This window comes from Pimephales promelas, chromosome 2 (assembly GCF_988280905.1).
Source record: "Pimephales promelas chromosome 2, fPimPro1.hap1.1, whole genome shotgun sequence".
Lineage (NCBI taxonomy): Eukaryota > Metazoa > Chordata > Actinopteri > Cypriniformes > Leuciscidae > Pimephales > Pimephales promelas.
The window spans coordinates 47,056,402-47,083,592 of NC_142770.1; the positions used below are offsets into that span (position 1 = coordinate 47,056,402).

The 27,191-nt window shown below is 40.6% G+C and overlaps 3 protein-coding genes across 3 annotated transcripts in view; all 3 read right to left on the reverse strand.

Annotated features, from left to right (window-relative positions):
* Positions 1 to 655, reverse strand: part of LOC120470595 (uncharacterized) — a 58,188-nt gene extending 57,533 nt beyond the window's left edge. The window contains exon 1 of the mRNA XM_089117883.1: positions 77 to 655. Coding sequence (XP_088974009.1) covers positions 77 to 655 — 579 coding nt within the window. The remainder of the gene's footprint in view (positions 1 to 76) is intronic.
* A 394-nt stretch (positions 656 to 1,049) lies between these two features.
* Positions 1,050 to 27,191, reverse strand: part of LOC148997648 (NACHT, LRR and PYD domains-containing protein 3-like) — an 85,527-nt gene continuing 59,385 nt past the window's right edge. The window contains exons 6-11 of the mRNA XM_089123238.1: positions 26,557 to 26,727; positions 25,887 to 26,057; positions 18,556 to 18,729; positions 16,528 to 16,698; positions 15,893 to 16,066; positions 1,050 to 1,227 (exon numbers count right to left, since the gene is read on the reverse strand). Coding sequence (XP_088979364.1) covers positions 1,050 to 1,227; positions 15,893 to 16,066; positions 16,528 to 16,698; positions 18,556 to 18,729; positions 25,887 to 26,057; positions 26,557 to 26,727 — 1,039 coding nt within the window. The remainder of the gene's footprint in view (positions 1,228 to 15,892; positions 16,067 to 16,527; positions 16,699 to 18,555; positions 18,730 to 25,886; positions 26,058 to 26,556; positions 26,728 to 27,191) is intronic.
* On the reverse strand, positions 10,381 to 13,425 carry LOC148997649 (zinc finger MYM-type protein 1-like). The gene is made up of 2 exons (XM_089123322.1): positions 11,107 to 13,425; positions 10,381 to 11,022 (listed from the first exon to the last, which is right to left on the reverse strand). The coding sequence occupies exons 1-2, from the start codon at positions 11,813 to 11,815 to the stop codon at positions 10,475 to 10,477; spliced, it is 1,257 nt and encodes a 418-aa protein (XP_088979448.1). The 5' UTR covers positions 11,816 to 13,425; the 3' UTR covers positions 10,381 to 10,474.

Here is a 27,191-nt window from a genome sequence, read left to right on the forward strand (position 1 = left end):
TATACCTTTCAGCATTCATAGTGCCTTCCAAAACATGCAAGCTGCCCATACCGTATGCACTTATGCACCCCCATACCATCAGAGATGCTGGCTTTTGAACTGAACGCTGATAACACGATGGAAGGTCTGCCTCTTCTTTTGTCCGGAGGACACGGCGTCCGTGATTTCCAACAAGAATGTCAAATTTGGACTCGTCTGACCACAGAATACTTTTCCACTTTGAAATAGTCCATTTTAAATGAGCTTTGGCCCACAGGACACGACGGCGCTTCTGGACCATGTTCACATATGGCTTCCTTTTTGCATGATAGAGCTTTAGTTGGCATCTGGAGATGGCACGGCGGATTGTGTTTACCGACAGTGGTTTCTGAAAGTATTCCTGGGCCCATTTAGTAATGTCATTCACACAATCATGCCGATGAGTGATGCAGTGTCGTCTGAGGGCCCGAAGACCACGGGCATCCAATAAAGGTCTTCGCCCTTGTCCCTTACGCACAGAGATTTCTCCAGTTTCTCTGAATCTTTTGATGATGTTGTGCACTGTAGATGATGAGATTTGCAGAGCCTTTGCAATTTGACGTTGAGGAACATTGTTTTTAAAGTGTTCCACAATCTTTTTACGCACTCTTTCACAGATTGGAGAGCCTCTGCCCATCTTTACTTCTGAGAGACTCTACCTCTCTAAGACATCCCTTTTATAGCTAATCATGTTACAGACCTGATATCAATTAACTTACTTAGTTGCTATAGATGTTCTCCCACCTGAATCCTTTCTAAATTTATTGCTTTTTCAACCATTTGTTGCCCCCGTCCCAACTATTTTGAGACCTGTAGCAGGCATCAAATTTGAAATGAGCTCATTTAGTGGATTAAAGTGTAAAATTTCTCAGTTTAAACATTTGTTATATTATCTATGTTCTATTGTGAATAAAATATTTGCTCATGTGATTTGAAAGTCGTATAGTTTTAATTTTATTCAAATTTAAAAAATGTCCCAACTTTTCCGGAATTCGGGTTGTAGCTAATTTAGTTAAATATTTGATCCTGTCTCACCTCAGTGTCTTCAGTTGACAGTCTGGATCCTGCAGTAAATCATTGAGCTGTTTCACTCCTGATTCTCCAGGATCATTTCCTATGAGATCCAGCTCTATCAGGTGTGAAGGGTTTGATCTCAGAGCTGAAGCCAGAGCTTTATAACCTTCTTCTGTCACACTGCAGTTAGAGAGTCTAGAACAGAGAGGAAAACATTCAGCTGATTAAACAGTTAAACCTGAACAATATAAATCCTTAATCTTGAATTTTATTTTGTTCTTTGTACAAATGCATTGAAAGATAGTTTCAAAAACTGACAACTAATAATATGAACTAAGATGTACTAATATGTTAGACATCAACATCACTTTCGAGATTGCAATTATCTAAAACTTTACAGTTCTGAAAGTCTTTGATCTGAATGATCCACAACACGTCACCTGAAAATGAAAAAATTAAAGTTGAGAATGGCCTAATTAAAATCCTAGCTTTAATGGCATAGTTAAATAACTAATGTATTTGTCTGCTGGAAGCTAGATATATTAGCAGACAAAGTTTTAAATATGGATACTTTAACACTCCAGAGCCGCGTGGAGCACTTTAATCATGGATAGATGCACTTTGATGGACAAAAACTATACAGCTAATCACTGCCATTATAAAGCTTTGGAAGAGCCAGGACATTTTTTACCAGAACTCTCGATTGTATTCGTCTGAAAGAAGAATGTCATATACACCTAGGGTGACTTGAGTTTGAGTAAATCATGAGCTAATTTTCATTTTTGGGTGAACTATCCCTTTAAGTACCAGTGCAGATGAAAACATCTCAACATCTCATCTCAACAGGTCATGTGACAAAAACCGACAGATCAGCTTCAAGTGGATTCATGCCCCTCCCCCACTATCAAGGAATACCCTCCCACAGAGTTTGTGCTCGAGTGCGTGTGCACCAGGTTATCTGTGAACGCGACAGTCTCATCAGCATCCATCAACACCATGGATTATTTGGAGGTATGCTGCTCTGGCTAATCTACCAATATATTGCAATTGCTAACGTCATTTATACTCTAAATGAGCTTACTTGATTTGTTAGTGTTCCACCATCACTCTTCCTTACTACGCGAACTTCAGGCGTGTGCATGTGATTGTAACGTGCGCGAGGGGTGGCGTGTGCCCGATCTGTGATTGACAGTCAGATCTCACACCCCCCTGTGCTGATTGCACCCGATGATCCGGGAGCGCTGGATTTTTGCAAAACAAATAACACGCTCCAGATGGAGTTAGAAGCTCGGGTTTTTTTCTAAAACCACTTTATTTATGTTGTTCTGTCGGATTATAGTGTCGATTTCACTGAATATGATCAAAAAAAAATGTTGCTGACGGCAGCTTTAAATAAATAGAACAATAAATAAGAGCATTTGTATGCTCGTGAGATATTTTGAACATTCAGTCCAGACAAGCAGGGACATTTAGGCATTTATGTTGTAACATATGCTTTATAAACTCAGTCTCTGGGTAATTTATATATTGTGATTGTCAAAACATTTGATAACTAAACAGAATTATGTAAAGTTTAGTAACAATATGTTACAATGTTTACATGGTACAATGACTGGTAGGCTACTGTTGTCATTATTGCTTGAACTTGTTTTGATTCTGATCTTGATATCGATGCATTTGGATAAATATTAGGTACAGTAGATGCATGTTAATTATTTTCAAGAAAAGAAAATCTCACCTAATGCACTATCTCAGTAATTCTCAAAGTGTGGTCCGCGGACCACTGGTGGTCCGCCATCGCCCCCTAGTGGTCCGCGAAAAGATGACCTAAACTAGGCAAGTGTTTACAAAATTGTCACTTTTTCGCACATACCAGTGTGATCAGTCTTCTTGGCTGATCCCTGGAGCGTACGATCACACCGGTGTGATTAGAACGGTCAGTGCATCACATGATCAACTGCTAAATTCAAATGTGCTCACCCGCGTTGGCTGGCGCTGAGCCAGAGACGGGCGCACTCAGTGCTGCTGTCATATCACGGACGCAATTTCCTATGGCAGGGGTCGGCCGGCCCCCTAAACCTCTGCCTAGCCCCCCTAAAAATTTGTGATTAATGTAGGCTAGGAATTCATGTTTGCGTCAGTCTTGTTATAATCAGATTCGGCGCGTTCTTCATCCTCAATCCGCAGCGGTGCAGAGCAGAAAACACGTCAGAAACATAGGACAGTGTGTGTGTGTGTGTGTGTGTGTGTGTGTGCATGCATGTGTGTGTGTGTGTGTGCGTGCGTGCGTGCGTGCGTGTTCATCAAGACGCGCACGGTCAAGTGCGATGTAAGATGTAAGTAGCTAAACTTAACATTTCATATTTGACATTATTTAGGTCATAAATGTTAAACGAATGACAAAAAAATAATCAGGCAAACTAATATAGTTTTGTCTAATTTCGCCATTTTGAACTGAAAATTAGTAACTAAATAAATAGTAACGTGACAAGTAATTGTCACAGTCCTCCGTCTGCACCAGTCTGTCTTGTCTTCAGCACTACACTTCCCAGGATCCTCTCGTCACTCCCAATCCGTCCCGTGTTCACTCCCTCATCAGCCACCTGTTCCTCGTCTTGATCTTCTGTTTCACCTGTTTTCACCCCATTATGTTTGATTCTTCTGTGTATTTAGTTCCCTCAGTTTTACTCTGTCTTTGTCGGTCGTTGTCGATGGATGTTTGTTGTAAGCCCGTGTGGCGCCCGTGTTCCTGTCTTCCTGCCTGTTTTTGTATATAATAAACCCTGTTCTCACCGATACTCCGGTCTCTTCGTCCTTCAGCCAGAGCCACACCGTGACAGAAATGTAATACTATTAGTTAACTGTCATTGTTGTGAGGGGACAAGAAACATTAACAAAGCCGTTTTCATCATTTTAGGCACATGAGTAATAATGAATGTATACATATTGAGAATATAATACAAATTGTAGCCTTTAGTACAAAGCTAAGAAAGAGTGATGGAGATGAGGAGACATTTTGACAAATAATCTACTGCCCACTGACACGGTTTTAAAGCAATTTCCTATCCTTTTTTTTGGTCTTCAAACGTCTTGAAAATGCAAATATCAGATAACTAAAAAATGTGAAGCCCCTACTAACCTCAAATTTAGGGCCTCTTTGATTACAAAGCCCTGTCTACGGCCCTGTATCAGGCATACAAACAATAATAAATGTGTAGCCTATACATATTGGGAATGCATTTAATAAACTTAATTACCAATTAATTACAAATTATTCATAGGCAAAATCAACCTACATCAGTTGACCCCAGGGACGTGCACAGGGGGGTTGCTCAGGTTGCCCGGGCAACTGCCCATATGCCCTTCTCGACTCAGGTTGCCCTTCCGAGGAAAAAAAAAATCGTACAATGTATGTAAAATTTCACGTAGGCCTAGACAAAAAAATAATATAAAAATCGCAAAGCCTCATTTACTTCCATTCGGGCACTGAAAGGGAAAGTCAAACTGTTTACGTGGCTGCAGTGCCTCACGCGACCCAAGGCACCGCAAATTACTCAGGCCGCGCCTCCATCTCGTGTCGCGCGCTAATTAATGTGTACGAAGTCCATGACAAAATGAAGCAAAACTATCCTTCTCGTCACGAAAAGAGGAAGAAGAAAAACATGAGAGTGAATTGCGGGAACAGCAGTCAGGTAAACTTGTGTTCTCTCCTCTCTAGTTTGATGTCAGCAAAGTTTGATGGTTTTTGGTCTTGCTAACCTATCTGGGCAGGCAGTGCATCTCTTGCATCACTTTTTGCCTGACAAAAGTGAGAGTAAAATACCATTATTTATTACGTTTTGTTTTTTATAAACGACAAAGTGCAACAACAGTGTTTGTTTACTACAGCTCGGAAAACATAACCGCGTCGCGTGTGTTGCGTTCATATGCGCGTGCACGAATTGAAACATTTTTCAAGCAGAAATGTGGAGACCAGAAATACTGTACAATACGTGAATGATGGCACTCCCAATCAAAGTACACATTATAAAGACACTGATTATCTAGTCTCAGTGTAGTTAAAAACTCTAAACAACTGCACTAATTATGCAAGAAACCAATGTATTGGCAATTTGACATTGATTGACTATTGATTTATAGGCTATATTGAATTTAAAATGATGATTAGCTGGACATTCTGGTCAATATGAATGCAAATCCCTCAGTAAATAACAATAAATCAAGATTTGCTTCAACATGCATAAAAAAAATAAATAAATAAAAATCATAGGCTACTGATTCCGAAAAATACCCTGGCTGTAGAGAGAACCAAAGTTAATCCCAAAAGCCAAAGTTCAGGGTTGTAATTTATTATTTTCTTCTTATTTATGTTTACGTTAATATTCACTTGTTATCTTAACATTCTATAAAAACGCTTTATTCAGTAAATATTGTTTGTTTGAACCTCATTCTGTTCTGTATTGTTGTACTTGTTCTTTGACTGTTTTGTTTAAAGGAGGGAGGATTGTATTGGGCGGTATTGAGTGGCAATGGCAAATGGTTTACATGGCTCACGGCATCACAGATCAGGTAGAGGGCCCCATAGCAGAATTTTGCTTAGGGCCCCAGGGGGAGGTCAGGATTGGCAAAAAAGGATTGTATTTTTTCCCGAAATCTAAACGTTTTTTCTTTTTTTGAGTTTTTCCATTCAATCCAGATTATTTCTTTTCAAATAAATAAATAAATAATAATAATTTAAAAAAACAATAAACAACAATATGAGGAACTCTTTTGCTCATTTGTCTCATCTCTGACATTTTGCAATCTTTATAAATAATAATAAGACCATAAGATGAGGCATTGCGTTTGGACATAAACACGGCCAGATAAGGCAATTTGGAAGGTGACAAATTCAACTGAATATATTCCTTCATATAGCCCGTGAGGGGGAGGGGGGGTGCCCTTTTTTCAGGTCAGAGCAACTGCCCCTCAAAATTCCTGTGCACGTCCCTGGTTGACCCTATGTTTACTTTCTTCACTGACAGAAAAATGAAAAGCCTATATCAGTCAAAGCTCAGTTAGGAATTAAATTTAAACTTAAATTTAGCTTATCCTTACAATTTTTTTGTTTTTTGGGGGCGTGTAAGAGTGGGATTTTGTTAGGTGGTCCTCAGAATTTCTACCAGCCCTGTCAGCTGGTATTATTATTAAAGGTTAAAAATAACAACTCAAATGAAATATAATTTGTTTTTTACTAGGCTTTAATAACAATGTTATAATATTTTAGGGATATAAGTAAAAATATAATAAATATTTAATATAGTGCACATATTTATCAAAATACTCCTCTCGATATATATAATTTGTCTAGCCAACTATCATGCTATCATCAAATGGCTTTCCTGAAGTAAATGCAATGTTATGTGACATTGTTCTCCAGATGTTTTATTGACCTCTTTCCGCGGTCGAAAAAAAACCCACTGATTGATCCATATTTTGTATGAGGCATAAACATTTTGGTAAGTTGTAATGTACGCTTCAACACACCTATAGTTAATTTGTGTTTTATTAACTATTAACTGAAGAGTAGATGTTTGGTTCACAATAGAGATGCGCGGTTGGTGGTTACAGCCAAGGATCGGGCGGATGACGTGACGGAAAATAATAAATTAGGGCGGATGACCAATCATATAAAACAATATATATACTTTGTTTAATATCGTTACCTACATCCAGAAAAGACAGAGCACACTTTGAAATAGTCAAATTTTGATCAGGCAGTAATTTGATGATTCATCTCCCATGTCGCGTCTCCTCTGGTAGTTCACTAAGCGGTGTTTGTAGCTCCGGAGAATTTCTTCACTAATCCTTGATTTTCTTCTTTACCACTTATTTATAAACAAGCACTTTCTATTTTTATATCATGTGAACTTATCCTCGATACTATTCCTTATAAAAAACAATTGGATTGCTTTAATATCGCTACTTATATCCGACCTTCCGAATCCCGGCTACTGGCCTTTAGCCCGCTAGTATTCCACGTGTGGCCTCTCGTCTATTGGCCGTCTCATTTTACACCCGTTTCACTGAATCCTGGTTATTTCCGACATTTCAGTCCTAAATTAGTAGTGATAGTTGTAGTATCACTACTAATTTAATGTTCATCTGTTATAATGACGAACATATCAGATGCGTGTCGAACATTACCTCTGAGTGCAGGTGAAGACACATTCGAGCTCTTCATGGTGAAGCAGGAGCTGAAATACGTCGAGAAACAGATCCGTGGTCTGCTGGTGAAGCAAACCGAGCTGTTGGATCGGCGCTCATCGCTTGAAGCATCACGCGCCGACGCTCACAAATCAGTGGTTAGTAACGTTAACTCTTTGACTCCGACTTCGTCTACTCCGTATGTTACTCTGCCCAGGAGGACACGATCATCTCGGGCTTCATTCACTCCGGCACCGAAACAACAACATGGACCATGGATCACACAACGGAAGACACGAGCCAGGACCAGAGCTGCTTATACGCCCCTCACGGTCTTCGAGATCTCCACCTTCTCCCCTCTTCGTGAGTCGGAACGCGACGCCGCCGTGATCATCGGCACATCCATGGTCCGTCATGTCCGCGCTACTTCGGATAAAGGTAAGGTGCGCACTCACTGCTTTCCTGGTGCTCGTGTTCTTGATGTCGCTGCACAGGTTCCTGAGATCCTGAATGGGGACGAGAGCGTCGGAGCTGTTGTGCTGCACGCGGGAGCGAACGACATCAGGCTGCGGCAGACGGAGGTTCTGAAGAAGGACTACAGGAGCCTGATCGAGACGGTACGCAGCACAGCGCCTAAAGCAGCGATCATCGTGTCTGGACCGCTTCCCACGTACAGACAAGGACAGGAAAGGTTCAGTAGACTATGTGCTTTAAATGAATGGTTAATGTCATTGTGTAATTAACAGAAACTGCTCTTTGTAAATAATTGGCATCTGTTTTGGGAGAGACCGAGGCTGTACCGTGCAGATGGACTCCATCCCAGCCGAATCGGAGCGGCTGCTCTGTCGGACAACATCTCCAAGACGTTACGCACCAGATGACTAGTAAGTCAAAGTCCAAATCCACAGCCTTTGCGGTCCAAACTTAACTAATATGCATAGTGTGGAACATTATATAGAAACTGTGTCTATTCCTCGTTTAGTGAAGCCAAACAATAAATCTAGTGCAGGATCTAGCAAAAATCTTATTGTAATTAAACCAGAAAATCTAAATATCAGTGCACAAAAACAATTTCTAAAGCTAGGTCTCCTAAACATTAGATCGCTCACACCTAAGGCGGTTATTGTAAATGAAATGGTCACAGATAATAACTTCGATGTTCTGTGCCTTACTGAAACCTGGCTTAAACCAAACGAGTATTTCGGTCTAAACGAATCTACTCCGCCAGGATACTGTTATAAACATGAGCCTCGTCTGATCGGTCATGGCGGCGGTGTTGCAACAATCTATAAAGGTGTTTTTAATATTACTCAGAAAACAGGTCACAGGTTTAATTCATTTGAAGTACTTGTGCTAAATGTTACGCTCTTAGATGTAAGAAGGAAATCCATATTATCTCTAGCCTTGGCTACTGTATATAGACCTCCAGGGCCATATGCTGAATTCCTAAAAGAGTTCGCAGATTTTCTCTCGGATCTATTGGTGAATGTCGATAAAGCAATAATTGCTGGAGATTTTAACATACACGTAGATAATACAAATGATGCTTTAGGGGCTGCATTTACAGACTTATTGAACTCCTTTGGGGTCAAACAAAACGTCAGTGGTCCCACTCATCGTCTAAATCATACACTTGATTTAATTATATCATTTGGAACCGATCCAACTGATATAGATATTATACCGCAAAGCGATGATGTCACTGATCATTACATGGTGACTTGCATAATACGTACTGCTGAAATATGTCATGTTGCGCCACGTTATAGACCAGTCAGAACAATCCTTCCAACCACTATAGATAGATTCTCAAATAGCTTACCTGATCTATCTAAGCTGCTAAGTGAACCCAAACAAACAGATGAATTAGAGGAAATGACTAGCAGTTTAAGCACCATTCTTACTAGTACATTAGATATTGTTGCACCAATTAGATTAAAAAAGGTTAGAGAGAAAACTAAAGCACCATGGTACAACAGTGCTACGCATGCTATCAAGAGAGAAACTCGCAACTTAGAGCGTAAATGGAAACAAACTAATTTTGAGGTCTTTAGAATCGCGTGGAAAGACAGTATGTCACGTTATAAAAAGACACTAAAAACAGCCAGGGCTGAGCATCTCCGCAAACTAATCGAAAATAACCGAAATAATGCAAGGTTTCTATTTAACACCGTGGCTAGACTAACAAATAAACAGACATCACCAGAGCAAAATATACCGTTACAGTTTAGTAGTAATGATTTTATGAATTACTTCAATGAGAAAATAGAAAGCATCCGAAACGCAATTATAAATGTACAATCCTCTACAGGGATGTGGGAACTATATTGTGAGGGGGGGGCGGTATTTGGGGGGGGGGGGGGGGGTGTTAGCCTCTGTCTCGTTCACTTCATGTCTGGCGTTACACACAGTTCAGTGTGGCCGCTCCAATTTACCTTCAATGAAATCTAACCTTAGTGTAATTGACAGAATTACTAAAAAATATTTTGCTACTTAAAGTAAAAGATTTTTAAGAAATCTCAAGAGATGGTGGATGTGTGAATTTTCATGTTTTTTGATTGACGTTAGTCTACTAGTAGAATTTTCTAAAAATATTTTGCTATACCTAAAAGTTATAAGTCTATTTCCCTCATTTTACATATAAAACGCATGTGGACTAATATTTTCCCTTTTCTGGAGTCCTTTATTAATGGAGTATATAAACAGACGTTTCAATATATTGTATAAATGCATTTTCTGAGACTTTATATTTCAAGTTTTTACTGCAAATGTCGAAATGCGCGCTCTTTGGTCCATCAGTGCTTGAGTTGAGTTGGACTGATAACGTTTGAATAAAAAATCTCATAATAAAATACAAAATTGACTGATTTATGAATGTATATGCATAGTTCTCATCAGTCGGAAAAACAGATAAACGCATTCAGTTGTTGTATTTTTGATCCTGAAAGAAAACAGAACAACAAAAGAACGAATCATAGGCCTACATGGAGTACGTGTTATGCTTCTTACGCAGACTTTTGGGTCTGGTGTCAGGCGCAATGAATGAAATGCACGAATGGTAATTTAACAGACCCCCTGAAATGAACGAGGGAGAGCTGTATTTTATTTTCACAACATTTCATATAGTTTGGAACACGAAAATTCATAATATCAAGCCACTGAACGAACATATAGAGCACTATTGAAATAGTTGACAGGTATGAACATGCTAGACACATACGCTACTCAAAAAGTGCATTAAACCAAAACAATTAATTCATGCATTTCCAAAGATAGATCTTCTTTCAGTTGTTCGACTTATAAATTGTTTTAGAGTCGAGACATCAATTTCATCCAGGAGATCACTGTGGGCATTCATAATGGCCAAGTGCGTTAGTCTCTTCTGTGACATGGTGTTACGCAGCCAGGTTTTCAATCTGAGCAAAGCCATGAAGGAGCGCTCTGATGCAGCGACAGATATGGGCAGGCACAGGCAAAGTTTGATGAGCTTTTCCACCTCTGACAGCATGGAACGGGTTTGTGGTTGCGTGGTTTGGAGAATGGACACAACATCCCGAATTGTGTTAACTTCCCGCCCTGTACAGATATCCCGCAGTATGTCCAACTCATGACTCAGTCGCTCTCTTGTAAAACCGGTGAGTTTCAAGGAAGTCACATTCACTTTTTTTCCTTGAGCTGCCTCAATAATCGCCTGCTCTCCCCCTGCAGCAACTTGGATTCCGACCTGGTCAAAACGCCTCTCCACTTCTGAGCGCACCAGGTCCAGCGCCTCAAACATCTCCCTTTTCCACACGTTCGAATTGACTGAAAACAGATATATAATAAAAATAACCTTAGCCTACTACAACTGAAAAGACCAATTGTGTATTTTTTATTACAAATACTTACCATCCACTTCACTGCACTCTTGGTCATTGGTCTCCTCCACTTGTGTAAAGCGAAAGCGTGCAGGTGTCTTGCTGCTGCGCACTGGATGTGGCGGCTTCAGGCCGTAACGCTCTGCATTTTGCTGGGTCTTGGCCACAAGATCAGTGATGGTTTCATCCTGTCGCAGTGTGCCCAGCTGTTTGCAAAGGAGTTTGCCAGCTTCCATGGATCCTAGAGCTGTAACTTTGGTTCCCTGAAGTGATCGTGCCACTGCTTCACATGGGGTAAATAGGGTTACGCAGGCAAACAAGCCAAACACTGTGCGCATATTTGTGGCCTTTGTTAGCAATCCTGCAATTTTGGCACGGATGTCCCCTTTCACAGCCTTGTCACTCTCCAAGGTTCTGAAAGTCTGTATCATCTCTCCGTAGCAGGCCAGCAAACGTGACAGTGACACAACTCTGACGCACCACCGAGTTGGGCAGAGGCCAAGCAAGTTCACAACGTCTCCGGCTCCAAATAGGGACTGATACAACGCTTTTATCTTTGCTGAATCGTTGATTATTACAGTGACTTCACGCACAAAGTTTAGCGTATCAGCAACAAGACGCACTTCACGAGCCACTTCTTGCAGCACCAGATCCAGTGAGTGATTTGCGCAATGGACAAAAACAGAGTCGGGACATACATCCTTCAGTTTAGTTTGCACCCCATTGAACCTCCCTGACATGTTACTGGCCCCATCAAAGCAGTAACCCTTCAGTCGCTCCAGTGGCAAATGGAGGCGCACCAGGACATCCCTTAAGCACAGAAATAAGGTTTCAGCCGTCGTGTCAGGGGCGTTGTAAAAGCCAAGATAGACATTTTTTAACTTCTAGCTGGTCATTGCTAAACTGCAGACTGATTGAAAATTGTTCCTTGCCACTGATATCTGTTGTCCCATCCGCAGTTAACCCAAAAAAGTCCGTTTTTGATGCTGTTGCTCCAATTGTTCTCAATATGTCATGCGCAAATAGCTCCAGAATCTCATTTTGGATGTTGTTTGACATCCAGTTGTCTCTCCTTTTCAGCCACTTATCGAGGACAGGATCATCACGCACTCGCTCCTGCATTAGCTGCCATAAGACTCCATCCCGATTGGCATCCCCTCTCAGTGGAAGCCCCAGGCACCCCAAGAATCTTACGCAGCTGAAAATAAGTTCGAGGACTTTCCGCGCTGTTCTCTGCTCATTTGCCTTGGCTTCAGAGAGTAGTGCATTTATTGGAGTGTTTTTCAACGCTGCCAATCTTTGGGTTGCATCTGAATGAGTTTTAGATTTCTCGTGGTCTCTGATTTTCTCTGTTGCTTTTTTCCAATTTGAAAATCCCTTATCTTTTAAAAACAAACTGTCGGTGGTTGGGCACAGAAGTTTACTTTTGACAGCCGATCTGCACACCCCACACACGATGCCATCACTGTCCGAAATATATTCCAGCCACTTCCACTCTCGGAACCAGGATGCCCGACAGCTGTGTGCGAAGCTCTCCCCACTTTTTTTTTTTACTGGAAAATTATAATCAGGCGGAGGCCTGAAGGACTGTGCACCTGCATCTGCTTTTTGACTATCCGCGTGTGGTGACGCGGGATGAGGGTGGCTCGTAGTGAGGGTGGCAGTGGTCGTGGGTTCACTCACTTGGGTCAGTTACTGCTGCTCATCCCGGCGGCTTTCTGCCGGTGGTGCTGCACATAACGATGAATCGGATGTAAAATCCAGTGATGTTGCCCCCCCTTCTCTTATTCGCTTTGCTGTGGGAGCTTTTAAAAAGAAATTTGAAATTCGTTTTTGAGTCATGAATTCTTGCGGGACTCGCGACCTTAAATCCTTAAATTATGTCTCCGCTGCGGCTGTGCATATATATATTATTCATACGTAAATTTAAAATTATCTGGCTGACCCCCCCACTGGGTGAGATTTTCAAAGTGACCGTTATTTAGCATGTCATGTGTCACTTTGTGGTTTCCATGGTGATGCGTCATTGCTTGGTGAGTCACGTGACACCCTGACACCCCGCAGCACATGAATGAATGATGATTTGCTTTTGTCATTTTCCCTTTTTATTCAAAATATTTACAAATATGTTAGCTATGGCATGAAATATCTGTTATAATATATACACTGAATATTTATCCTGGGGAGGGGGGGGGGGCGTCTTTATCTTTAGGTCATGTACCAAAAATATTCAAGCTGGCAGTAATAAAACCTCTCATTAAGAAACCGCAATTAGATCCAAATAACTTTACAGACCCATTTCAAATCTTCCATTTATGTCCAAAATACTAGAAAAAGTAGTGTCCGCTCAATTGGCTTTATGCACAGCTTCACTAATTCCTGAATTTCAGCCAGCTCCTTGTTTCCTGTCTGCCATTATTGGACATTGGACACATTGATTAATTCAGGTGTGCTTGACCTCAGTAGTCACGGCAACAATAATCAGACACACCTGAATTAATCAATTTTGCCCAATAATGGCAGACAGGAATCAAGGAGCTGGCTGAAGTTCAGGAAGTAATGCAGCTGTGCATAAAGCCCATTGTGCTCTTTTTTGCAAGAAAACGATATCTATGAAAAATTCCAGTCAGTATTCAGACCGCATCATAGTACAGAAACTGCGTTAGTTAAAATTACAAATGATTTACTTTTAGCTTCTGACCAAGGCTGTATCTCAATACAAGTCCTACTTGATCTTAGCGCTGCGTTCGACACTATAGATCATAAAATACTCTTGGATCGATTACAAAACTACACTGGTGTTCAAGGACAGGCATTAAGCTGGTTTAGATCGTACTTATCGGACCGTTATCATTTTGTCTGTTTAAATGGGAAACAATCAAAGATAACGTCAGTAGACTATGGAGTACCGCAAGGATCGGTTTTAGGCCCTCTGCTATTCTCAATATATATGCTGCCACTTGGTAATATTATAAGAAAACATGGAATTAATTTCCACTGTTACGCTGACGACACTCAATTATATATTTCATCACGACCAGATGAAAACACTAACTCATCTAAAATGACAGAGTGTCTCAAAGATATAAAATGCTGGATGACGCGTAATTTCCTGCTATTAAATTCTGATAAAATGGAGGTATTACTTATTGGTCCAAAAAACTACTCACAAAACCTCTTACAATACAACTTTAATATAGACGGATGTCCTATTACTTTATCCACTACAGTAAAAGACCTGGGTGTTATACTAGACCGCAACTTGTCTTTCGAAAATCATATTTCATATGTTACAAGAACTGCCTTTTTCCACCTTAGAAACATTGCTAAGCTACGTAACATGCTATCTATTTCTGATGCAGAAAAATTAGTTCACGCATTCATGACCTCGAGACTAGATTACTGTAATGCTTTATTAGCCGGTTGTCCTGCATCCTCAATAAACAAGCTACAGTTAGTACAAAATGCAGCTGCTAGAGTTCTTACTAGGTCAAGAAAATATGATCATATAACACCGATTTTATCATCTCTACACTGGTTACCTATTAAGTTCCGTTTCAACTACAAAATACTACTACTAACCTATAAAGCCCTAAATGGTTTAGCTCCTATGTACTTAACGGACCTTCTTTCGCCCTACAATCCACCGCGTTCCTTAAGATCACTAAATTCAAGGCTTTTGGTCATTCCTAGGATATCGAACTCCAGTAAAGGAGGGAGGGCGTTCTCGCATTTAGCTCCAAAACTCTGGAATAGCCTTCCCGATACGGTCCGAGGCTCTGACTCGCTGACACAGTTTAAAACTAGATTAAAGACGCATCTCTTTAGTCAAGCATTCACATAATGCTTACCTTTTAGTCCTCTGTTATGCCATACGGAACCGTTTGCCACTGAAACTGCTTAACGCACCAGTGGGGCTCGACAGCCTTCTAGACAAACGGGTCGGCGCGTATGGTTGGGTTGCGGAGAGTTTGTGAGATAGGGGTTTTCTAACACCGACTTCCGTATAATGGAAATCATTATGAACACCAGCTATGCTAATTATTTCCCATCTGCCTTTCTGCTGTTATCTCGGGACGCTTGTCCCGAGAAAAATGGCGTTCGTCAGGTCCAGTTTTGTATCCAGCCTCTCACGGGGATTTCGGATGCCCCAACGTCTGTGATGAGAAGACTCAACGCCTGTGATGAGACGACTCAACGCCTGTGATATGTTATGGCGCCGTTTTATACATAAACAATATTTATACTTAATATTTAAATATACACAATATGAATGTAAGCCAGAGGAGAACTGGCCCCTGACTGAGCCTGGGTTCTCCCAAGGTTTTTTCTCCATCCAATCTGATGGAGTTTTGGTTCCTTGCCACTGTCGCCTTGCTATTGGCTTGCTTTTGGCTTGCTCAGTTGGGGTTATTTAGTGTTTAGCAATGTTGTTGATCTGTGTTGTACTACTTTCATGTTATCACTGTGAAGCTACTTTGATACAATCTGTATTGTGAAAAGCGCTATATAAATAAATGTGAATTGACTTGACTAAGCAAACCTGCAAGCTATGAGTCCAGCTGTCAGTATTGGAGGAGGCCTAAATGCCTCGTAGATGAGACTGCCTGGGTTATTTTCTTTCGATATTAGTTATATTTTAAAACTGCCTGTCATTGTATCATAAAAAATGTGTCATACAAAACACACATAAAACTGTGAGCAATAGGGAAACCCAGAAAGTGCACTGATATAACCAATGAAACATAAGCCCTGCTGTCTTCAAATAAATAAACTTCAGTCACACTGTAATTGCTGTACAGTATAATGACACTAACTGTAGTTTCTCCAGCTTAAATTGTGGGTCCTTCAGTAGATCACTGAGGTGCTTCACTCCTGAGTCTCCTAGTTTATTTCCGCTCAGGTTAAGCTCTCTCAGGTATGACGGGTTTGATTTCAGAGCTGAAGTCAGGATGAGACTCTGTTCCTCTGTAATCCTGGATCTATACAGACTGAAGACAGAGAAATAACAATAGCTCACATCTATGATGATCATCTTATTAAAGAGATACAGCAGCATTTAGTTTCCAATAGTCCGTTTTAAAACCCAGTCACGCTAGTTCTAGTTATTACAGGCAGAAACAGATAACAGATTTGTAAAATGCACTTGTTCAGTTGTTACAAGTTAGACATTTTACATTTTGTGAAATACAAAAACATTGAATTGAAAGAACAGTTTTGTTCTGCTTCTACAGAAACTGAAATAAATGTCTGTCTTTGTCAAATATTTGAACCTTGAAGTCACATGCTAATTTTGTTTTTAATTGGCTGTTTAATTTTTTTACTTCATATTTTTGTGGCTCTGTGATGCTGAGTAAAAACTGCTCTGACTCAAACAAGTGAGGAAATATTATCATCAGCTAACATTAGTAATAAAGTAAAGTAATATTATAAATAAATTTGCAATACTCACGTCAGTGTGTTGAGTTGACAGTGTTTATCCTGCAGTAGAGCAGCGATCTGATTCACTCGTGTGTCACCTAGTTTATGTCCACTCAGATTCAGTTCTCTCTGGAGTAACGGGTTTACACCATTAACTCTATTCACATACTGACAGGCTTCCTCTGCAGCAGGACTCAAAAACCTGCACAACAGTCGATTCAGTTTCATTTAATTATTGTTCTAAAGACAAGCTTTAGTTAGTTATTTAGATGTCTTTTTAAACATTTAAATACACAAATAAATATAAAATTTAAATAAACTACAGAAACACTCAGTCCTAAAGCAAACTCATAAGAACAGAAACGTCTCACGAGCAGAAGGACAAAATCTCACTAGATCATGATTTTCAGTGTGAACACAGAGTGTGAATTTAAGATCTTTCTGGCTTTTAAGCAGGAGAAGTGAGAAACATCTGCACAGAGAAAACTGGCTTGTGAAACTGCATGTCTGTGAACATCTGGAGACTTTTGTGTTCAGGAAACTATTTCACTAAAAGGTTATCTAGAATTTTTTATGGGAAGTGTGCACAAAAACACAATTGTGCGTGTTAATTATCGAGGTATACTGTAGAATAGCAGCAAAAAAAAAAATCCGATCTTTTACTCACATCCGACACAGATCGGAATTTGTTGCACATGTGTAGACATAAAAATTCGCACGAGATGTGATTTTTTCGTATCCGATCTGAGCCCCTTCCAAATGTGGATTTAAATCAGATCCATATCCGATATCTGGACATCCGACCTCCGTCTACACACGCATATCCAATTCTCCTTTGAATTCCAAGCCACCACTAGGTGAGGACGACACGTTTATTCACAAAGATAGATTTTTAAAGTTTAATTAAGTTTAATTGGGGCGGCAGTGGCTCAGTGGTTCATAAACCAGAAGGTGGTTCGATCCCCGGTTCCACCTGACCAAGTGTCGAGGTGTCCGTGAGCAAGACACCTAACCCCAGCTGCTCCCGACAAGATGGATGGCGCCGTTGTATGGCTGACACCGCCGTCGGTGTATGAATGTGTGTGTGAATGGGTGAATGTGAGGCAATATGTAAAGCGCTTTGGTGGCCATTAGGTCTATGAAAGCACTATATAAATGCAGTCAATTTACCATTTAATTATGAGTCGACGTGCCTGCATGCACTCGCTCACAGCTTTTTATAGAGGTGGGAACTATATTTACCTTTGTAAAGGAATGGTGCAAACACAGAAATATTCAGGAGCTGATGTTCAACCTCTGCCCGTGACTTTTATAAATAAAACAGCTTCGCTACTGGAAGCTCCATTATATTTCTCAGCAATGAGGTGATAACTTCACTGTAATTAAACCAAAAAACTTCAGTATTGGGTTACTCTCTCTCTCTCTCGTTAATTCATTCAAATTCATTAAAAATATTTCTAGATATATATTATTATATATATTATAAATATTTCTATTTATAAATTCTAGATCTGAGCAGTAGATTAACGAAAATCGTTTCCTGACTATATTCCGTCAGATTTTGCATTGTAAAATATTCATGAGTCATGACAGCTGTTATCTCGTCCATGCTGGCAAATTATCACGACCACCTGACATGAATTATATAAATAATTTGAATAGCATGACCATTCAAAACAAGGGTCTACCATGTGCATAGTAAAACGATTAGCGAAAATCATTTGGGTGGGATTTGGGTGGGAATTAATGCAAAAACAGATATCGGACACTGTCTAAAGTTAATGTAAACAGACGGGCCAGAAAAATCAGTTATTGTCAAAAGATTGAATCTGTGCATTAAGACTTGCAGTGTAAATGCAGCCTTTGACCTGTAGCTCGTAGCACAACTAAATGTGTTGACGGGTATCATCATTATGACAGAATCTGCAGCATCTGATCTGATCTTGATCATTTTGATGCAACAAATTGTCCAGCTTATTGTATAATTAAAATAATGTATTTGTTATTAATATTTAGCCTGCATATAGCTAATTTAGTTAAATATTTGATCCTTTCTCACCTCAGTGTCTTCAGTTGACAGTCTGGATCCTGCAGTAAATCATTGAGCTGCTTCACTCCTGATTCTCCAGGATAATTTCCTATGAGATCCAGCTCTATCAGGTGTGAAGGGTTTGATCTCAGAGCTGAAGTCAGAGCTTTATAACCTTCTTCTGTCACACTGCAGTTAGAGAGTCTAGAACAGAGAGGAAAACATTCAGCTGATTAAACAGTTAAACCTGAACAATATAAATCCTTAATCTTGAATTTTATTTTGTTCTTTGTACAAATGCATTGAAAGTTAGTTTCAAAAACTGACAACTGAATATGGAGGAAAACAAAAGGCACAAAAAAACTTTAATATGCTAGACATCAACATCCGTTTCGAGATTGCAATTATCTAAAACTTTACAGTTCTGAAAGTCTTTGATCTGAATGATCCACAACACGTCACCTGAAAATGAGAAAATTAAAGTTTGAGAATGGCCTAATTAAAATCCTAGCTTTAATGGCATAATTAAATAACTAATGTATTTGTCTGCTGGAATATATTAACCGACAAAGTTGTAAATATGGATACTTTAACACTCCAGAGCCGCATGGAGCACTTTAATCATGGTTAGACGCACTTTGATGGACTTTAAAAAATATACAGATGACCATATTCCTGACCGGAATCTCCATCGGAGAGCCGTCCAAGAGGGACACTAGGTCCACAAACCACACTCTGGTCGGCCAATGCGGGGCTACTAACAACAGAAGAGCCCCTTCCTGGCGAACCCTTTTCAGAACTCCAGGGAGCATTGATGTCGGGGGAAAAGCATACAGGTGTAGCCTCGGCCACACCTGCACCATCACATCCAGTCCGAGAGGAGCTGGCTGCGTGAGAGAATCATAGTGGACAATGAGTTGTCTCCTGAGTTGCAAATAGATCGACCTGAGCCTGACCGAAGTTCTCCCATAGGAGCTCCACCACCTAAGGGTGGAGCCTCCACTCCCAGGGACTCTGCCCCTGTCTCGACAGAATATCGGCCCCCACATTCTGACACCCTGGAATATATATTGCCCTGAGTGACAACAATTTCCCCTGGGCCCATGGGAGGATCTGCAGAGTCAACTTGTATAAAGCTCTGGACCTCAGACCCCCCTGATGGTTGATGTAAGAGACCACCGAAGTGTTGTCCATGCGGACAAGCACATGATGGCCCCTCAGGTCTGGCAGGAAGTATTTGAGCACCTGAAATACTGCCATCATCTCTAGTTGGTTTATATGCCAAGACTGCTGATGGTCCTGCCATAGACCTGTCGCCGAGCGGCCACTCATGACCACCCCCCAGCCTGTAAGGGAAGCATCCGTTGATAGCGTGACGTGTCGACAAGGAACCCCCAAAACTGGGCCCTGGGTGAGGAACCAAGGTTTCTTCCACATGACCAAGGCATGTAGGCATTGCCGTGTGAACTTGATCGTGCGAAACGGATTTCCCCTCGTGGAAAACCCACCACTGCAAGGGTCTCATGTACAGAAGGCCAAAAGTGATTACGTTGGACGCAGCTGCCATGAGCCCCAACAGTCTCTGAAACTGTTTCACAGTGAGTGACTGGCCTAGTTTCACATTCTTTACGGCTGTGAGGATCACAGAAATACGTGCTGGAGACAATCGTGCTTGTTTAGTTGTCGAATCCCACACTACCCCTAGATAAGTGGTCCTCTGTACGGGAAGGAGCACACTTTTCTTGGTGTTTAGCCATAACCCCAACTTTTTCATGTGTGACAGAACAACATCTCGATGTTGAACCGCCAACTGCTCTGACTGAGCTAGAATCAACCAATCGTCGATATAATTTTAATACGCGAATGCCCTGGAGTCTGAGAGGAGCCAGTGCTGCATCCACACATTTCGTAAAATTTCGCATCCGAAAGCAAACCTGAGGAACCTCTTGTGATGAGGATGGATGGATATGTGAAAATAAGCGTCCTTCAAGTCTATTGTGACAAACCAGTCCTTGGACTGAATCTGTGACACGATCTGTTTGAGTGTAAGCATCTTGAACTTGAGCTTCTGAACTCTGCTGTTTAGCTGATGCAGATCTAGAATAGGACGTAACCCACCATCTTTCTTGGGAACGATGAAGTATCGGCTGTAAAACCCTGACTCTCTGCTGGCAGGAGTAACCCTTTCTATAGCCCCTTTTTGCAGAAGCGTCATCACTTCCTGTTCCATAACCCGAGCCTGCTCGGGGACCACCACGGTGGGAAGGACCCCAAGAAATCTGGGCGGACGAGAACCGAACTGAATTCTGTAACCCTTCTCTATAACATGCAGGACCCACTGAGAAATATCTGGCAGTAGTTTCCACGCTGCCATGAATTCCACTAAGGGGACCAGTCTCTCGAAACTGGCCTCGGGATTTGGTTGAACGGACATTTCGGCGCCCTGAAACGGCGAACCGGCAGGGAACAACCGAACTGACCATTCTACGACCCTTCTCGGAGGACCGTATGAGGACGCTGACACCTCGGTGCCCTGAAACGGCGAACCGGCAGGGAACAACCGATGTGGCAGTGCTGCGATACTCCTCAGAGCATCGCCCCCCAGAGGGCGCAGAGGAGGAATGATTTCTCGAAACCATCCCTCCCCGGAGGGGACCACCCTCAGAAGTCTGACCCCCTGCGAGTCAGGACTTCTTCTTACTCCAGGCTTTCTTAGAGATGACAGTCCTCAGATCTTGCCTACCCCTAGCTGACCTGGATTGCGACCGCCACCCAGGTTCCCCAGATTGTGGAGGAGCCCGGGCGCCGACACTTTGCCTTTGGCGCACTCTGTGCTGTGAGGAGCTAGTACTCGGCTGAGGCTGCTTGGATTTAATAAAAGTTCTCCGCACAGCAGCCTGAGGAACATCGAAACGACGAGGAAGGAATTTCTGGAATGCAGCCGACTGCTTCTTAGAATCTTGAAATCGCTCGATGACACAATTGATAGCGTCGCCGAACAAACTTGATGGTGACAGTTTTATTTTTTTTTTAACCATAGGTGGCGCTCCGTGGCCACTAGGGCTGCCACAGACCGCCCCACTGACTTTAATGGTCTAGTTGGTAACGTCGGGGCTTTTAATGATGACGATGACTAATGATGATGAGAGACTTAATGATGAGAGAGCGAGCTCGCAAGCGTCTCTTCAGCCCGAGGCACCACAACATAACCATAATCATCAGCACCTAATACATTACTATAATTAGATGTCTGGGGATTAAACGCTCTAAATGAAGCAGGTTTGTTCCACGATCTCGACACCTCAGTGTGGAGATCGGGAAAAAATGGGAAACCCCTACATGGAGGTAGTGATCTAGATGATAATAATTTTTCATCAAGCAAACTTTTCTTAGATACACTTCCAGATTCATTGGCTGGCCAATCGATATGTAATGTAGCTACAGCATGAGATAAAACCTCCAAATGCTCCTCATCAACGGAGGTATGAGCTGGCGAAGACCCATAATCCCCCATATCAACTCTGACGACATCCAATTTCTCAGAACTGAATAGCGTCAGCATTGGTGCCTCAGCCTGAGAAGGAGAAGCCGCAGCACGGGGTCTTTCTTGGGCAGAGGCACCGGATCTAGCAGGTAAGGGCTGAGATAGGCGGGGCCCGTCTCAAACCCTGCTACTAGATCCATCTGCGAACCCCAAGATGAAAGTCGACGCTGTGCCTCAGCGACAGCGTGACCCGCACCTCGGGGAACGCGAACCGAACGTCCTCCTCAAAGAACGCCTGGTGGGAGCGGAGCGTTCTCATAGAAAGCTTTACACAATGCTCAGTCAGTTCCCTCGAGAACTGACTGAGTGTGCTCCACTCCCAAACAAGCCACACAAAGCTGATGTGTGTCCCCACCCGTGATGAAACGAGGGCAAGGAACAGCACAACGCTTAAACTCTTGACGCAATCACGCAGAGCGTTCCCACCGCGTTAGCTAACGCAGCTCGAGGTTCCCTTGAAAGGGAATCATTGTTGTGTCCATGACGATGGGAAAAATACACATTTACCCAAATTATTATATGCATGTTTAACCGAAGCTAATTTGGGTGGGTTTGTCCCATCCCCAATGTCCGTTCTCTTTCTTTTACGGCCCTGATGAGAACATTGATCTCCTCGGCTGTGAACCGATGCTGAAGCGCGCCTAGTAAATGAGCCGTTCAAATAGAATTGCGCCATAGAACAAGCGCACCTCGTTCATCATGCTCTTAAAGAGAATGTGATATGACGCTCTTATTGGTTTATTTCTGTTACACCCAAACCACACCTATGAATAATGAAGCTACTTCAGACCAACCCCTTTTAAACTTGCACCCAGCGCAAGTGTCATTTATTCCGCCAGTAAAATAGCAACAGCGCCCAAGACCCGCCCACAAAAAATTACTTGCGCTTTGCGTTTGCTACTTGCGTTTCAGATCGTTAAAATAGGGCCCAATAACTCGCTTATTTAAAAAACATCAAACTTTTATCAACCAAACAAATAGGACTAATACCATGGTATAATACTGATACCATGGTATACCCTAATACATGGTATACGGGCACGTAACTTACATTCGCAACCTGACTCGCAGACAGCAACAGCTGGCTGAATGAGACGACCCGGTTACTGTGAACGGGGAGCGCTTTATGCACATTCTGTGACGCCGGGGACAGTGTGTCTGTTCGTGTGTGTAAGAGTGAGCGCTCGTGAGCGGGAGACACACATAACCTACCTGATTTATACGAGGTTGAACTGGCCATGTGACAAAGCGGGCATAAGATGGACACGAGCGCGAGCAATTGATCCATATATAATGCGCTCCGGATTATAAGGCTTGAGAAAAGGCCGGATTGAGAAAATTAAAGGCTTTTTTTTTTTTTTCTTACATGTAGTTAATATAGAAATAACTGTAAATTATGCATAATTACTTGCAACTGACTAAACTAAGCCCTAATCCTAACCTAATCCTAAAGTATAACTCAGTATTATTACAGTGTAACAATTTGTTACACTGTAAATAAAAAAAATAAAAATCTTTACTTACTGACCTGAAAGGCTTTTAAGTGCGCCTTATTGTGCGGAAAATACGAGTATTACTACTTTCGCTTTTAGACCATGCGACGTGTTTAATATAGACGCATATTACACCAGATTTTCTCTCAAATGTTTGCTTTCACTTTAGACATAGCCATTTCTGTTTATGTAAATATTGTGTGTATTTAACAGTATTAGCATAATAAGACTCGAAAGATAACTTAGTCCAGTATTCAGGCGCTGTTTGACAGGGGCCTGTGAGCGTCGGGGGTATGCAGCGCGCTCAGGAAAGCGCACATTAGTAGGGCTGAACGATTAATTGCATTTGCGATAAAATCGCGATATGATGAAACGCGATTTTGTAATCGCAAGAGCTGCGATTACACTGGTCACGTGACACGCGGGAGCAGTCTGCAAGATCAAGCATCAACTTGCCACGCTACGCGGTCTGGCGTTCAGAAAAGAACAGTTTATTTTTAATGTATGTGATATTGTGTTATTTATTCTCTCCCCAACAATCCTGGATTGATTCAGAGAATTTCAGAATCGAGTCTGAGCTTAGTTTTTAAACACACATGCGTGATGACGCTGCGCGTGCTTCAGAAACGAACCGTGTTCTGCTTGCTTCTATTCTCTCTCTCTCTCTCTCTCTCAAAACATAGTAACGTTATTTCATAAAGTTCGGGGTTGAACCGAATTACAAGGACATTCGCGGGCTTGCCCCTTTGCTTGATGTCATAACGTTACTCTTGCAGTGCGTGTTCTCTCCCGCGGGAATTTTCCTTACAAATGCTTCACAGAGGCATTATTTATGTCTTTTGGAATGCAGTTGGCTTATATATTAAAACTTTGAAAATCACTGAGAAGGCTGCTTTCATTTTAAAATACTAACGCGCGCTTTGTGAAGAGCACTCGTGCATGCGGCCGTGAGCGACTCATTGGTTAAATGTGCATAAACTTGCATGTCAAAATGCTTTTATGACGCGAAATTAATGTAAACACGGTCAGTTCTTAAACCAACAGGACAAACCACATTTACAATTTCAAGAGATAATTTGCATTAGTGTGAATGCAGCTTATCATATCTAAACTGAGGGGGAAAATCACTCCAGCTCTTGAATGATAAACATTCAGAGAGCCTACTTTTAAATACTGAAACCACTCTTTCTTTATTGCTTGTAATGCTTTTTTTTGTTTCTCTTTATTTACTAGCTTTTATTATGAAGATATATTATTTTATAAAGCCGATTTAAAATTCTTAACATTGGTTTAATTAAATGTTTTTTTAATAATTATTTTTTAAAGTATGTGTTTTTACACATGTAGGCTAATTAAATACATATTTTAAGTGTTATTAAGATTAATTAATAAAAAAAGTAGATCGGCTCATGAGCTGCCTAAAGATTCCCATCCCTACTGTACAATGATTTATTGCTTGTCTTTGTCGACTATACAGAAGGTAAAGATTTTTTTTAAATCGCATATTAAATCGCAATCGCAATATTGGTTAAAAAAAATCGCAATTAGATTATTTTCCATAATCGTTCAGCCCTACACGTTAGAAAAGCGCATGAATTAATATTTAACCGGCAAGGCTTATGCAAATAATGAACTTTTGTGATTTGCAGTGTACCATACCTATTCCTTAACGTGTGATGTGTAGGCTACGTCGCGTTGTACAGTTGAGACAGAGGCGCCAGAACTGATAGAATGCAAACACGATACTTCCATATTTCTTCAAAAGCAGATCGTGGAGACATTTACTATTCGTGATATCGCACACCCATAGAATAAACCATTTAACGTCTAGTCGACTAGTTGTCGACTGTTATGCAAAACTAGTCGACTAGCAAAAATCAGTAGTTGTGAAACCCCTAGTATACCCCCATTGTAATACTAATAAACGAAATGAATCTTTGGATTTCCCCTTAATTTAAAACAAATGCTTAGTTTGTAGTTCATTATTATTAATGGAATTACAACAATAAAATAGTACAATGACAAATTCGCTTATATTAAACATTGGCCTTTTATTAAAAAAAATTAATTAGGAGGATGATATGGTATACCCACATTTTAACAAATAAATAATAGATCTTTGAATTTTAACACAAATGCTGAGTTTGTGGTTCATTATTATTTTGAATTAAAAACACAACAAAAGAACAAAGACTCACTCACTTATATTAAACAAATAAGTGCAACTTTTATTCACAAAAGTTATCTTGTGCTTTTGCTTCCGGGATCATCTCGTCAGTCATTGCACCTCACTCTAGTCATGTGACTCCTGTGGCTCAACTTACCTCAGTATCTCCAATTTACACTTTATATTCTTCAGTCCAGTGCAGATCAGCTTCACTCCTGAATCCTGCATATTATTATTGTTCATGTTCAGCTCTTTCAGATTGGTGTCTGATCCAAGAACTACTGCCAGAGCTGAACAGCTTTTGTCTGTTAAGTTACAATCATTTAACCTACAAGGGAAATTAATCACATCACATAATTAGATGGAACACATACATTTTTCTATATACAAATATTACATTTATCTTCCATAAATGAAAGGTCTTTGGATTTTAATCTTAATTTAAAACAAATGCTTAGTTTGTAGTTCATTATTATTAATGGAAATGCATCAATAATAAATAGATCAACAATAAAATAGTACAGTGACAAATTCGCTTATATTAAACACTGGCCTTATATTAAAAAATGAATGAGGAGGATTATATGGTATACCCCACGTTTTAACAAAATAAAAGATCTTTGAATTTTAAAACAAATGCTGAGTTTGTGGTTCATTATTATTTTGAATTAAAAAACAACAACAATACAACCAAGACTCACTCACTTATATCAAACAAAAAAGTGCAACTTTTATTCACAAAAGTTCTCTTGTGCTTTTGTTTCCGGGATCATCTCGTCAGTCATTGCACCTCACTCTAGTCATGTGACTCCTGTGGCTCAACTTACCTCAGTATCTCCAATTTACACTTTATATTCTTCAGTCCAGTGCAGAGCAGCTTCACTCCTGAATCCTGCAGATTATTATTGTTCATGTTCAGCTCTTTCAGATTGGTGTCTGATCCAAGAACTGCAGCCAGAGCTGAACAGCTTTTGTCTGTTAAGTTACAATCATTTAACCTACAAGGGAAATTAATCACATCACATAATTAGATGGAACACATACATTTTTCTATATACAAAAATTACATTTTACATTTACATTTATGTTTTTGTACATAAACAACATAGTAAAGAGGCTGAGTTAAACTAACATTACTCATTAAAAACTACTCTTTCCTGTACATTAGTATTTTTATAGATACAATAAAGCATGTTTGACATTTTTTTTAAGATTATTAGCTTTTATAGCTATAGGATTTCTTCTCTATTTCTGTCACCTGATTGAGTACCTAAGAAATATTATTTGTTTTTAATATTTCAAGTTTTAGGTCAAGTGATATATCATTAATTTAATTTAAATAATTAATTATATGAAAAAAGGATTTTGAACTTCATAAAAAATTTAATTTCTAGAAAATCCATTTTAAAATTTGAACATCAAATTTGATACAACAGGTTTTTGATGAATGTTTATTTGTAGG